The 13,520-nt window shown below is 39.3% G+C and overlaps 1 protein-coding gene across 2 annotated transcripts in view; it reads left to right on the top strand.

The window, feature by feature from the left end:
* Positions 1-13,520, top strand: part of LOC110512778 (thyrotropin-releasing hormone-degrading ectoenzyme) — a 406,337-nt gene that overhangs the window by 345,994 nt on the left and 46,823 nt on the right. For both annotated transcript variants that reach the window (XR_005036243.1, XM_036945426.1), the window contains exons 11-12: positions 9,812-9,945; positions 10,380-10,435. Coding sequence is in view for 1 of the 2 variants with exons in the window: in XM_036945426.1 (XP_036801321.1) it covers positions 9,812-9,945; positions 10,380-10,435 (190 nt within the window). In the remaining variant the exon portion in view is untranslated. The remainder of the gene's footprint in view (positions 1-9,811; positions 9,946-10,379; positions 10,436-13,520) is intronic.

Here is a 13,520-nt window from a genome sequence, read left to right as displayed (position 1 = left end):
ACAGCCATAGTAACCACTAGAGGTATCACCACAACCATAGTAACCACTAGAGGTATCACCACAACCATGGTAACCACTAGAGGTATCACCACAACCATAGTAACCACTAGAGGTATCACCACAACAATAATAGTAACCACTAGAGGTATCACCACAACCATGGTAACCACTAGAGGTATCACCACAGCCATGGTAACAATTAGAGGTATCACCACAACCATGGAAACCACTAGAGGTATCACCACAGCCATGGTAACCACTAGAGGTATCACCACAACCATAGTAACACTAGAGGTATCACCACAACCATGGTAACCACTAGAGGTATCACCACAACCATGGTAACCACTAGAGGTATCACCACAACCATGGTAACCACTAGAGGTATCACCACAGCCATGGTAACCACTAGAGGTATCACCACAACCATAGTAACCACTAGAGGTATCACCACAGCCATAGTAATCACTAGAGGTATCACCACAACCATAGTAACCACTAGAGGTATCACCACAGCCATAGTAACCACTAGAGGTATCACCACAGCCATAGTAACTACTAGAGGTATCACCACAACCATAGTAACCACTAGAGGTATCGCCACAACCAGAGTAACCACTAGAGGTATCACCACAACCATGGTAACCACTAGAGGTATCACCACAACCATAGTAACCACTAGAGGTATCGCCACAACCAGAGTAACCACTAGAGGTATCACCACAGCCATAGTAACCATTAGAGGTATTGCCACAACCATAATAGTAACCACTAGAGGTATCAGCATCCAGTCAGTGTCTTGAAGGTAAAGAGGAGACAGGTCAAGAAATACTATCTTCTCCATCAAACTGCTACGTATCCAATATACACCAGCTGTTTTACAGTAGTGTTCCTGCTACATATCCAATATACACCAGCTGTTTTACAGTAGTGTTCCTGCTGCATATCCAATATACACCAGCTGTTTTACAGTAGTGTTCCTGCTACATATCCAATATACACCAGCTGTTTTACAGTAGTGTTCCTGCTGCATATCCAATATACACCAGCTGTTTTACAGTAGTGTTCCTGCTGCATATCCAATATACACCAGCTGTTTTACAGTAGTGTTCCTGCTGCATATCCAATATACACCAGCTGTTTTACAGTAGTGTTCCTGCTACATATCCAATATACACCAGCTGTTTTACAGTAGTGTTCCTGCTACATATCCAATATACACCAGCTGTTTTACAGTAGTGTTCCTGCTGCGTATCCAATATACACCAGCTGTTTTACAGTAGTGTTCCTGCTGCATATCCAATATACACCAGCTGTTTTACAGTAGTGTTCCTGCTACATATCCAATATACACCAGCTGTTTTACAGTAGTGTTCCTGCTACATATCCAATATACACCAGCTGTTTTACAGTAGTGTTCCTGCTGCGTATCCAATATACACCAGCTGTTTTACAGTAGTGTTCCTGCTACATATCCAATATACACCAGCTGTTTTACAGTAGTGTTCCTGCTACATATCCAATATACACCAGCTGTTTTACAGTAGTGTTCCTGCTGCATATCCAATAAACACCAGCTGTTTTACAGTAGTGTTCCTGCTGCGTATCCAATATATACACCAGCTGTTTTACAGTAGTGTTCCTGCTACATATCCAATATACACCAGCTGTTTTACAGTAGTGTTCCTGCTGCATATCCAATATACACCAGCTGTTTTACAGTAGTGTTCCTGCTACATATCCAATATACACCAGCTGTTTTACAGTAGTGTTCCTGCTGCATATCCAATATACACCAGCTGTTTTACAGTAGTGTTCCTGCTGCATATCCAATATACACCAGCTGTTTTACAGTAGTGTTCCTGCTGCATATCCAATATACACCAGCTGTTTTACAGTAGTGTTCCTGCTACATATCCAATATACACCAGCTGTTTTACAGTAGTGTTCCTGCTGCATATCCAATATACACCAGCTGTTTTACAGTAGTGTTCCTGCTGCATATCCAATATACACCAGCTGTTTTACAGTAGTGTTCCTGCTGCGTATCCAATATACACCAGCTGTTTTACAGTAGTGTTCCTGCTACGTATCCAATATACACCAGCTGTTTTACAGTAGTGTTCCTGCTACGTATCCAATATACACCAGCTGTTTTACAGTAGTGTTCCTGCTGCATATCCAATATACACCAGCTGTTTTACAGTAGTGTTCCTGCTACGTATCCAATATACACCAGCTGTTTTACAGTAGTGTTTCTGCTGCATATCCAATATACACCAGCTGTTTTACAGTAGTTCTCCTGCTACATATCCATTGCAAAGTAATCAGTCTTCCTTGTCTCCTCTCTGAATTTGTCCTAATGTGTGTTTGCGTCTCTGTCCTTTGTGGGTGCGTGCGTCGTGAACCAAGGGCCCACGCATGATTAAACAGAGGAACGAACGCGTGACGACATGTTCAGCCTGCAGATTTAGAGGCTACAGTCACCGGTTGAATTAGGTGCCAGTGAATTACTGTGTCACCGAGAGCCACGAGTCCCCTGTCTTTGTCTTTAATTACAAACCACTCCGGCTACGCTCCGTATCACAGGTGTATCTATCTCCGTGGCTGGCTGTTCCTGTGTCCTAAATCGCACCCTATTCCCTATATTATGACTACTTTTGACTCAAGCCCTATTTGAATGTAATTCTTTATTTAACTAGGCAAGTCAGTTAATTAATAAGAACACATTCTTATTTACAATGATGGCCTGCTGGGGTACAGTGGGTTAACTGCCTTGTTCAGGGGTAGAACGACATAATTTTTACTTTTGTCAGCTCAGGGATTCGATCCAGCAACCTTTCGGTTATTGGCCCAACGCTCGAACCACTAGGCTACCTTCCACCCCCTATTGGCTACCTGCCGCCCCCTATTGGGTGACTTCCGCCCCCTATTGGCTACCTGCCGCCCCCTATTGGGTGCCTTTTGGAATACAGCCAGGGAGAGGAGCAGCATTCCCACCACTGCCCAGCCCAGTCAACCCGGGATTCAATTTAGGAGTGTAACTTCCAGTGACGTTTGTTAATGAAGATCTTCCCCCTTGCGCGACACCATTTAACTTCCCCATTCTCCCCTAACCCCTCTTAGAATGGTTCCTGTTGCTATGAACCCTGCTGTGCTCATCGCACCAGGCTATTCCAAGACTGAATCCGGGAAACAAACCACGACAAAGTAGCCATGTAGGCTGTGTGAGACCAATATAGCGTTGCATTAATGTAGTCTGAACTATAGGGTTGACCATAGTGGTATGCTACTCAATGTCTTGCTTCACGGCACGCCGGCGATGACTGGAAATTAGCCTCCACTCTCTCCCAGCAGCCAGCAATCTGAAGCCAGGCTTATCAGCTCTCTCTCTCTCTCTCTCTCTCTCTCTCTCTCTCTCTCACAAACACACACACACACGCACATACGTACTATCCTAGTAGTCTGAATCCCTCAGTGGGTCCATTAGCTATCCCATTTTGTTATTGAGCCTCGCTGCACCGAGAGCTTGGCAGCTCTGGCACGTCTGCACACAAGGGAACAGAGGGACAGACTGTGTTCAGTGGGAATCTTTAGGGGAATGGTGTGTGTGTGTGTGTGTGTGTGTGTGTGTGTGTGTGTGTGTGTGTGTGTGTGTGTGTGTGTGTGTGCGTGCGTGCGTGCGTGCGTGCGTGCGTGCGTGCGTGCGTGCGTGCGTGTTCACACCAGGGATAAGTGGTCCATTAATATGGTCCATGCTCATCCACCCTACAGTCAGCTTACAGCCAGCTCCATGCTGTCTGTTTATTTACAAGAGGGTTTCAGGATGGTCCACTCTACAGCCAGCTCCATGCTCTCTGTTTATTTACAAGAGGGTTTCAGGATGGTCCACTCTACAGCCAGCTCCATGCTCTCTGTTTATTTACAAGAGGGTTTCAGGATGGTCCACTCTACAGCCAGCTCCATGCTCTCTGTTTATTTACAAGAGGGTTTCAGGATGGTCCACTCTACAGCCAGCTCCATGCTCTCTGTTTATTTACAAGAGGGTTTCAGGATGGTCCACTCTACAGCCAGCTCCATGCTCTCTGTTTATTTACAAGAGGGTTTCAGGATGGTCCACTCTACAGCCAGCTCCATGCTCTCTGTTTATTAACAAGATGGTTTCAGGATGGTCCAGTCTAGTTGGAGGTGTTTCCTCTCCATCACACTTAACCCTCAGAAACACCCTCAGAAACACCCTCAGAAACACGATGTTCAGCTGAGACCAATATTTATACTGTTGTCCTCATGTGTAACTGAGGGACTAGAACAAGAATAAGAAAATAACATATATATAAACATAAAAATAACATATATAAATAACGTATATAAATAACATATACATACATATATAAATAGCATATATTTAAATATATAAATAACATTTATAAATATCTAAATAACATCGATAATGTGTCTGATTCCTCATTTTCACCTCGAATAGAAGTAGAGGGACCTTTGTCAGTGTTTTCTTGTTATAAGTGCTGAGGGGAACTTTATGCACTTGGCCAGATGATTCTGCATCTTTGTTGCATTCTTCCCATATGATTTGGCACAGTATTTGCAAATGTACACAGTGTTTCCTTCTACATTAGCTACAGTGAAATGTCTCCACACATCAGATAGTATCCGTGGCATTTTCCTGTAAAGATTAGAATTTTTTTTGTAAAAAAACCCAAATACAATTCTATATACAGATAAATAGTTAAGCAGTTAGATTAAACAACTACTTTGTAAGATGCATGTATTAAAATGAAATATGTATGGAAACAGGTGAATTAACACTCCTCAGTTAGCAGGCTCAAGCAAACTAAAACCCACATTGTAGCAAAACCTAACTAGCAGAAATGTTTAACAAGTTAGAAATTATTTAAACACACTTTGCTGTAGGCTACTATTTACTAATTAACAAAAAAATAATGTAAAATATATTCACCCAACCCAGTATTCTAATCAAAACTTACCAGAAAGCATGTAGTCCTTGACTCAGACAGTGTAGTAGTCTGGGCTCAATAGCATCTCATTAGTGTACAAGATCTTGAGAATCAGCTGAACATGTGATGGCAGAATGCACTGTGCATGCAGAGGGTTGTAATTCCATTGAATTGGGAATTGTTTATCCAAAATATGCCACAGTACCTAGAATTACCTTATGTGTATCCCACAAAAAAGGCTCAATTTCAAAAAGCTAACTTTTTTTGATGAATTTAAGAAAATTCTCCAAATCCCAGGGCATAACTTCCCATGGAACATTCCGGAGATTTACCGGAGAGGTTCCGACCCTTTGCAACACTAAATATACCTTTAAACATGTCTGTTACTATAGACAGTAAACCTTTAAACATGTTGGTTACTATAGACAGTATACCTTTAAACAGGTCTGTTACTATAGACAGTAAACCTTTAAACATGTCTGTTACTATAGACAGTAAACCTTTAAACATGTCTGTTACTATAGACAGTAAACCTTTAAACATGTCTGTTACTATAGACAGTAAACCTTTAAACATGTCTGTTACTATAGACAGTAAACCTTTAAACATGTCTGTTACTATAGACAGTAAACCTTTAAACATGTCTGTTACTATAGACAGTAAACCTTTAAACATGTCTGTTACTATAGACAGTAAACCTTTAAACATGTCTGTTACTATAGACAGTATACCTTTAAACATGTCTGTTACTATAAACAGTAAACCGTTAAACATGTCTGTTACTATATAGAGTAAACCTTTAAACATGTCTGTTACTATAGACAGTAAACCTTTAAACATGTCTGTTACTATAGACAGTACACCTTTAAACATGTCTGTTACTATAGACAGTAAACCTTTAAACATGTCTGTTACTATAGACAGTAAACCTTTAAACATGTCTGTTACTATAGACAGTACACCTTTAAACATGTCTGTTACTATAGACAGTATACCTTTAAACATGTCTGTTACTATAGACAGTACACCTTTAAACATGTCCGTTACTATAGACAGTAAACCTTTAAGCATGTTGGTTACTATAGACAGTATACCTTTAAACATGTCTGTTACTATATACAGTACACCTTTAAACATGTCTGTCACTATAGACAGTAAACCTTTAAACATGTCTGTTACTATATACAGTAAACCTTTAAACATGTCTGTTACTATAGACAGTAAACCTTTAAACATGTCTGTTACTATAGACAGTAAACCTTTAAACATGTCTGTTACTATAGACAGTATACCTTTAAACATGTCTGTTACTATAGACAGTACACCTTTAAACATGTCTGTTACTATAGACAGTACACCTTTAAACATGTCTGTTACTATAGACAGTAAACCTTTAAACATGTCTGTTACTATAGACAGTAAACCTTTAAACATGTCTGTTACTATAGACAGTAAACCTTTAAACATGTCTGTTACTATAGACAGTAAACCTTTAAACATGTCTGTTACTATAGACAGTAAACCTTTAAACATGTCTGTTACTATAGACAGTAAACCTTTAAACATGTCTGTTACTATAGACAGTAAACCTTTAAACATGTCTGTTACTATAGACAGTATACCTTTAAACATGTCTGTTACTATAAACAGTAAACCGTTAAACATGTCTGTTACTATATAGAGTAAACCTTTAAACATGTCTGTTACTATAGACAGTAAACCTTTAAACATGTCTGTTACTATAGACAGTACACCTTTAAACATGTCTGTTACTATAGACAGTAAACCTTTAAACATGTCTGTTACTATAGACAGTAAACCTTTAAACATGTCTGTTACTATAGACAGTAAACCTTTAAACATGTCTGTTACTATAGACAGTACACCTTTAAACATGTCTGTTACTATAGACAGTATACCTTTAAACATGTCTGTTACTATAGACAGTACACCTTTAAACATGTCCGTTACTATAGACAGTAAACCTTTAAGCATGTTGGTTACTATAGACAGTATACCTTTAAACATGTCTGTTACTATATACAGTACACCTTTAAACATGTCTGTCACTATAGACAGTAAACCTTTAAACATGTCTGTTACTATATACAGTAAACCTTTAAACATGTCTGTTACTATAGACAGTAAACCTTTAAACATGTCTGTTACTATAGACAGTAAACCTTTAAACATGTCTGTTACTATAGACAGTATACCTTTAAACATGTCTGTTACTATAGACAGTACACCTTTAAACATGTCTGTTACTATAGACAGTACACCTTTAAACATGTCTGTTACTATAGACAGTAAACCTTTAAACATGTCTGTTACTATAGACAGTAAACCTTTAAACATGTCTGTTACAATAGACAGTAAACCTTTAAACATGCCTGTTACTATAGACAGTAAACCTTTAAACATGTCTGTTACTATAGACAGTAAACCTTTAAACATGTCTGTTACTATAGACAGTACACCTTTAAACATGTCTGTTACTACAGACAGTAAACCTTTAAACATGTCTGTTACTATAGACAGTAAACCTTTAAACATGTCTGTTACTATAGACAGTAAACCTTTAAACATGTCTGTTACTATAGACAGTAAACCTTTAAACATGTCTGTTACTATAGACAGTACACCTTTAAACATGTCTGTTACTATAGACAGTATACCTTTAAACATGTCTGTTACTATAGACAGTAAACCTTTAAACATGTCTGTTACTATAGACAGTAAACCTTTAAACATGTCTGTTACTATAGACAGTACACCTTTAAACATGTCTGTTACTATAGACAGTATACCTTTAAACATGTCTGTTACTATAGACAGTAAACCTTTAAACATGTCTGTTACTATAGACAGTAAACCTTTAAACATGTCTGTTACTATAGACAGTATACCTTTAAACATGTCTGTTACTATAGACAGTAAACCTTTAAACATGTCTGTTACTATAGACAGTACACCTTTAAACATGTCTGTTACTATAGACAGTATACCTTTAAACATGCCTGTTACTATATACAGTAAACCTTTAAACATGTCTGTTACTATAGACAGTACACCTTTAAACATGTCTGTTACTATAGACAGTACACCTTTAAACATGTCCGTTACTATAGACAGTATACCTTTAAACATGTCTGTTACTATAGACAGTACACCTTTAAACATGTCCGTTACTATAGACAGTATACCTTTAAACATGTCTGTTACTATAGACAGTACACCTTTAAACATGTCTGTTACTATAGACAGTATACCTTTAAACATGTCTGTTACTATAGACAGTAAACCTTTAAACATGACTGTTACTATAGACAGTAAACCTTTAAACATGTCTGTTACTATAGACAGTAAACCTTTAAACATGTCTGTTACTATAGACAGTAAACCTTTAAACATGTTGGTTACTATAGACAGTACACCTTTAAACATGTCTGTTACTATATACAGTAAACCTTTAAACATGTATGTTACTATAGACAGTAAACCTTTAAACATGTCTGTTACTATAGACAGTACACCTTTAAACATGTCTGTTACTATAGACAGTAAACCTGTAAACTTGTCCATCATCTCTGTATATATAGAGTAAACCTGTAAACTTGTCCATCATCTATGTATATATAGCACTGTATATATACAGTAAACCTGTAAACTTGTCCATCATCTCTGTATATATAGAGTAAACCTGTAAACTTGTCCATCATCTCTGTATATATAGCACTGTATATATAGAGTAAACCTGTAAACTTGTCCATCATCTCTGTATATATAGAGTAAACCTGTAAACTTGTCCATCAGCTCTGTATATATAGAGTAAACCTGTAAACGTGTCCATCATCTCTGTATATATAGAGTAAACCTTTAAACTTGTCCATCATCTCTGTATATATAGCACTGTATATATAGAGTAAACCTGTAAACTTGTCCATCATCTCTGAAAATATAGAGTAAACCTGTAAACGTGTCCATCCTCTCTATATATATAGAGTAAACCTGTAAACGTGTCCATCATCTCTGTATATATAGAGTAAACCTTTAAACTTGTCCATCATCTCTGTATATATAGCACTGTATATATAGAGTAAACCTGTAAACTTGTCCATCATCTCTGTATATATAGAGTAAACCTGTAAACTTGTCCATCATCTCTGTATATATAGCACTGTATATATATAGAGTAAACCTTTAAACTTGTCCATCATCTCTGTATATATAGAGTAAACCTGTAAACTTGTCCATAATCTCTGTATATATAGAGTAAACCTGTAAACTTGTCCATCAGCTCTGTATATATAGAGTAAACCTTTAAACTTGTCCATCATCTCTGTATATATAGCACTGTATATATAGAGTAAACCTGTAAACTTGTCCATCATCTCTGTATATATAGAGTAAACCTGTAAACGTGTCCATCAGCTCTGTATATATAGAGTAAACCTGTAAACTTGTCCATCATCTCTGTATATATAGCACTGTAAATATAGAGTAAACCTTTAAACTTGTCCATCATCTCTGTATATATAGAGTAAACCTTTAAACTTGTCCATCATCTCTGTAAATATAGAGTAAACCTTTAAACTTGTCCATCATCTCTGTAAATATAGAGTAAACCTTTAAACTTGTCCATCATCTCTGTAAATATAGAGTAAACCTGTAAACTTGTCCATCATCTCTGCATATATAGCACTGTAAATATAGAGTACACCTTTAAACTTGTCCATCATCTCTGTAAATATAGAGTAAACCTGTAAACTTGTCCATCATCTCTGTAAATATAGAGTAAACCTTTAAACTTGTCTGTCATGTTTATTTGTTTACAGAGACACACAAAGTGGGCCGGATGGACGATGACATGTGGTTGCTAGGCAACATCAACCAGACTGGGTACTTCCGGGTGAACTACGACCTCCACAACTGGAGGCTCCTCATTGGACAGCTGATGACCAACGCTGAGGTAGGACACTCTTCCTCTTCGTCATCTTCCTCTTCTTCATCCTCTTCCTCATCTTCCTCTTCTTCTTCCTCCTCTTCATCATCTTCCTCTTCTTCCTCTTCTTCATCTTCCTCTTCATCATCTTCCTCTTCTTCATCGTCCTCTTCTTCCTCCTCGTCATCTTCCTCTTCCTCATCTTCTTCATCTTCCTCTTCTTCATCTTCCTCTTCTTCCTCCTCGTCATATTCCTCTTCCTCATCTTCCTCCTCTTCTTAATCTTTCTCTTCGTCATCTTCCTGTTCTTCCTCTTCTTCATCTTCCTCTACATCATCTTCCTCTTCTTCATCTTCCTCCTCTTTCTCCTCGTCATCTGGACCATTAAAGGTTTGTATAAAAACGTAAAAGCAGAAAAATCTATGAAAACCGTTCCACCTTTTACCCTTTTCTCTCCGTAGATCATCTCTGTCGGCAACAGGGCGGGGCTCATCGATGACGTCTTCAATCTGGCCAGGTGCGTTTAATGGTCGCCTCATCACAGGATTCTGTTTGGTTTCTGTTCCTGTTCTCTCACTGTGGCTTCCCTCATCTGTGTTTTCTCAGTAGGGGCCTCTAACAAGTCCTACCTCTGTGTTTTCTCAGTAGGAGCCTCTAACAAACCCTCCCTCTGTGTTTTCTCAGTAGGAGCCTCTAACAAGTCCCCCCTCTGTGTTTTCTCAGTAGGAGCCTCTAACAAGTCCCCCCTCTGTGTTTTCTCAGTAGGAGCCTCTAACAAACCCTACCCCTGTGTTTTCTCAGTAGGAGCCTCTAACAAACCCTCTCTCTGTGTTTTCTCAGTAGGAGCCTCTAACAAACCCTCCCTCTGTGTTTTCTCAGTAGGAGCCTCTAACAAACCCTCCCTCTGTGTTTTCTCAGTAGGAGCCTCTAACAAGTCCTCCCTCTGTGTTTTCTCAGTAGGAGCCTCTAACAAGTCCTCCCTCTGTGTTTTCTCAGTAGGAGCCTCTAACAAGTCCTCCCTCTGTGTTTTCTCAGTAGGAGCCTCTAACAAACCCTCCCTCTGTGTTTTCTCAATAGGAGCCTCTAACAAACCCTCCCCCTGTGTTTTCTCAATAGGAGCCTCTAACAAACCCTCCCCCTGTGTTTTCTCAGTAGGAGCCTCTAACAAACCCTCCCCCTGTGTTTTCTCAGTAGGAGCCTCTAACAAACCCTACCCCTGTGTTTTCTCAGTGGGAGCCTCTAACAAGTCCTCCCTCTATGTTTTCTAAGTAGGAGCCTCTAACAAACCCTCCCTCTGTGTTTTCTCAGTAGGAGCCTCTAACAAACCCTCCCCCTGTGTTTTCTCAGTAGGAGCCTCTAACAAGTCCCCCCTCTGTGTTTTCTCAGTAGGAGCCTCTAACAAACCCTCCCCCTGTGTTTTCTCAGTAGGATCCCTCTAGCACACCGACTACAGTCCTGTTGGCTCTGTCCACAGAGAGTCCCGACACAGTGTTTGTTACCCATCTAGTCTCACACGTCATCATAGCATCCCCTCTAACTACTGTTCTCAGTACAGCCATTATTATGAAGATTAGAGACACGTCATCACAGCTTCTCATTTTAAACTGTTCTCAGTGCAGCTGTAGTTATAGAGATTAGAGACACGTCATCACAGCTTCTCATTTTAAACTGTTCTCAGTACAGCTGTAGTTATAGAGATTAGAGACACGTCATCACAGCTTCTCATTTTAAACTGTTCTCAGTACAGCTGTAGTTATAGAGATTAGAGACACGTCATCACAGCTTCTCATTTTAAACTGTTCTCAGTACAGCTGTAGTTATAGAGATTAGAGACACGTCATCACAGCTTCTCATTTTAAACTGTTCTCAGTACAGCTGTAGTTATAGGGATTAGAGACACGTCATCACAGCTTCTCATTTTAAACTGTTCTCAGTACAGCTATAGTTATAGAGATTAGAGACACACAGTTTTCCCAAACTGTTCTCAGTACAGCTGTAGTTATAGAGATTAGACACATGTCATCACACATCACAGCTTCTCTTCTCAGCCTATTCTCAGTACAGCCATTATTATAGAGATTGGACACATGTCATCACACATCACAGCTTCTCTTCTCAGCCTGTTCTCAGTACAGCTGTTTTTATAGAGATTAGACACGTCATCTCAGCTACTCTTCTCAACCTGTTCTCAGTACAGGTATTATTATAGAGATTGGACACATGTCATCTCAGCTACTCTTCTCAACCTGTTCTCAGTACAGCCATTATTAGACAACGGGCTAATAATGGAAATAGGAAATACCAATGATGTGACCAGGAAATACCGATGTCGTGACCAGGAAATACCGATGTCGTGACCAGGAAATACCAATGTTGTGACCAGGAAATACCAATGATGTGACCAGGAAATACCAATGTTGTGACCAGGAAATACCAATGTTGTGACCAGGAAATACCAATGATGTGACCAGGTAATACCAATGTTGTGACCAGGAAATACCAATGTTGTGACCAGGAAATACCAATGTTGTGACCAGGAAATACCAATGTCACACAGCCATTATTATGAAGATTAGAGACACGTCATCACAGCTTCTCATTTTAAACTGTTCTCAGTGCAGCTGTAGTTATAGAGATTAGAGACACGTCATCACAGCTTCTCATTTTAAACTGTTCTCAGTACAGCTGTAGTTATAGAGATTAGAGACACGTCATCACAGCTTCTCATTTTAAACTGTTCTCAGTACAGCTGTAGTTATAGAGATTAGAGACACGTCATCACAGCTTCTCATTTTAAACTGTTCTCAGTACAGCTGTAGTTATAGGGATTAGAGACACGTCATCACAGCTTCTCATTTTAAACTGTTCTCAGTACAGCTGTAGTTATAGGGATTAGAGACACGTCATCACAGCTTCTCATTTTAAACTGTTCTCAGTGCAGCTATAGTTATAGAGATTAGAGACACACAGTTTTCCCAAACTGTAGTTATAGAGATTAGACACATGTCATCACACATCACAGCTTCTCTTCTCAGCCTATTCTCAGTACAGCCATTATTATAGAGATTGGACACATGTCATCACACATCACAGCTTCTCTTCTCAGCCTGTTCTCAGTACAGCTGTTTTTATAGAGATTAGACACGTCATCTCAGCTACTCTTCTCAACCTGTTCTCAGTACAGGTATTATTATAGAGATTGGACACATGTCATCTCAGCTACTCTTCTCAACCTGTTCTCAGTACAGCCATTATTAGACAACGGGCTAATAATGGAAATAGGAAATACCAATGATGTGACCAGGAAATACCGATGTCGTGACCAGGAAATACCGATGTCGTGACCAGGAAATACCAATGTTGTGACCAGGAAATACCAATGTTGTGACCAGGAAATACCAATGTTGTGACCAGGAAATACCAATGTTGTGACCAGGAAATATGTCCGGGTGGAATTGTGACGAGCCCAAAGTGGTGGACAAATGATTTGCCTGTTTCTGTCTTTTCTCAGAACAGTAGTTCCGTGACTGATTCCCTGGTCGGCTACACAGCTCATAAGGCACAGCGGTTTTCATCTGTTGGACACGCCGTGCTGGCAGGAT

Source organism: Oncorhynchus mykiss, chromosome 15 (genome assembly GCF_013265735.2).
Source record: "Oncorhynchus mykiss isolate Arlee chromosome 15, USDA_OmykA_1.1, whole genome shotgun sequence".
NCBI lineage: Eukaryota > Metazoa > Chordata > Actinopteri > Salmoniformes > Salmonidae > Oncorhynchus > Oncorhynchus mykiss.
The sequence above is the reverse complement of the archived record's forward strand: the minus strand, read 5'-3'. Positions and strand labels throughout refer to the sequence as shown.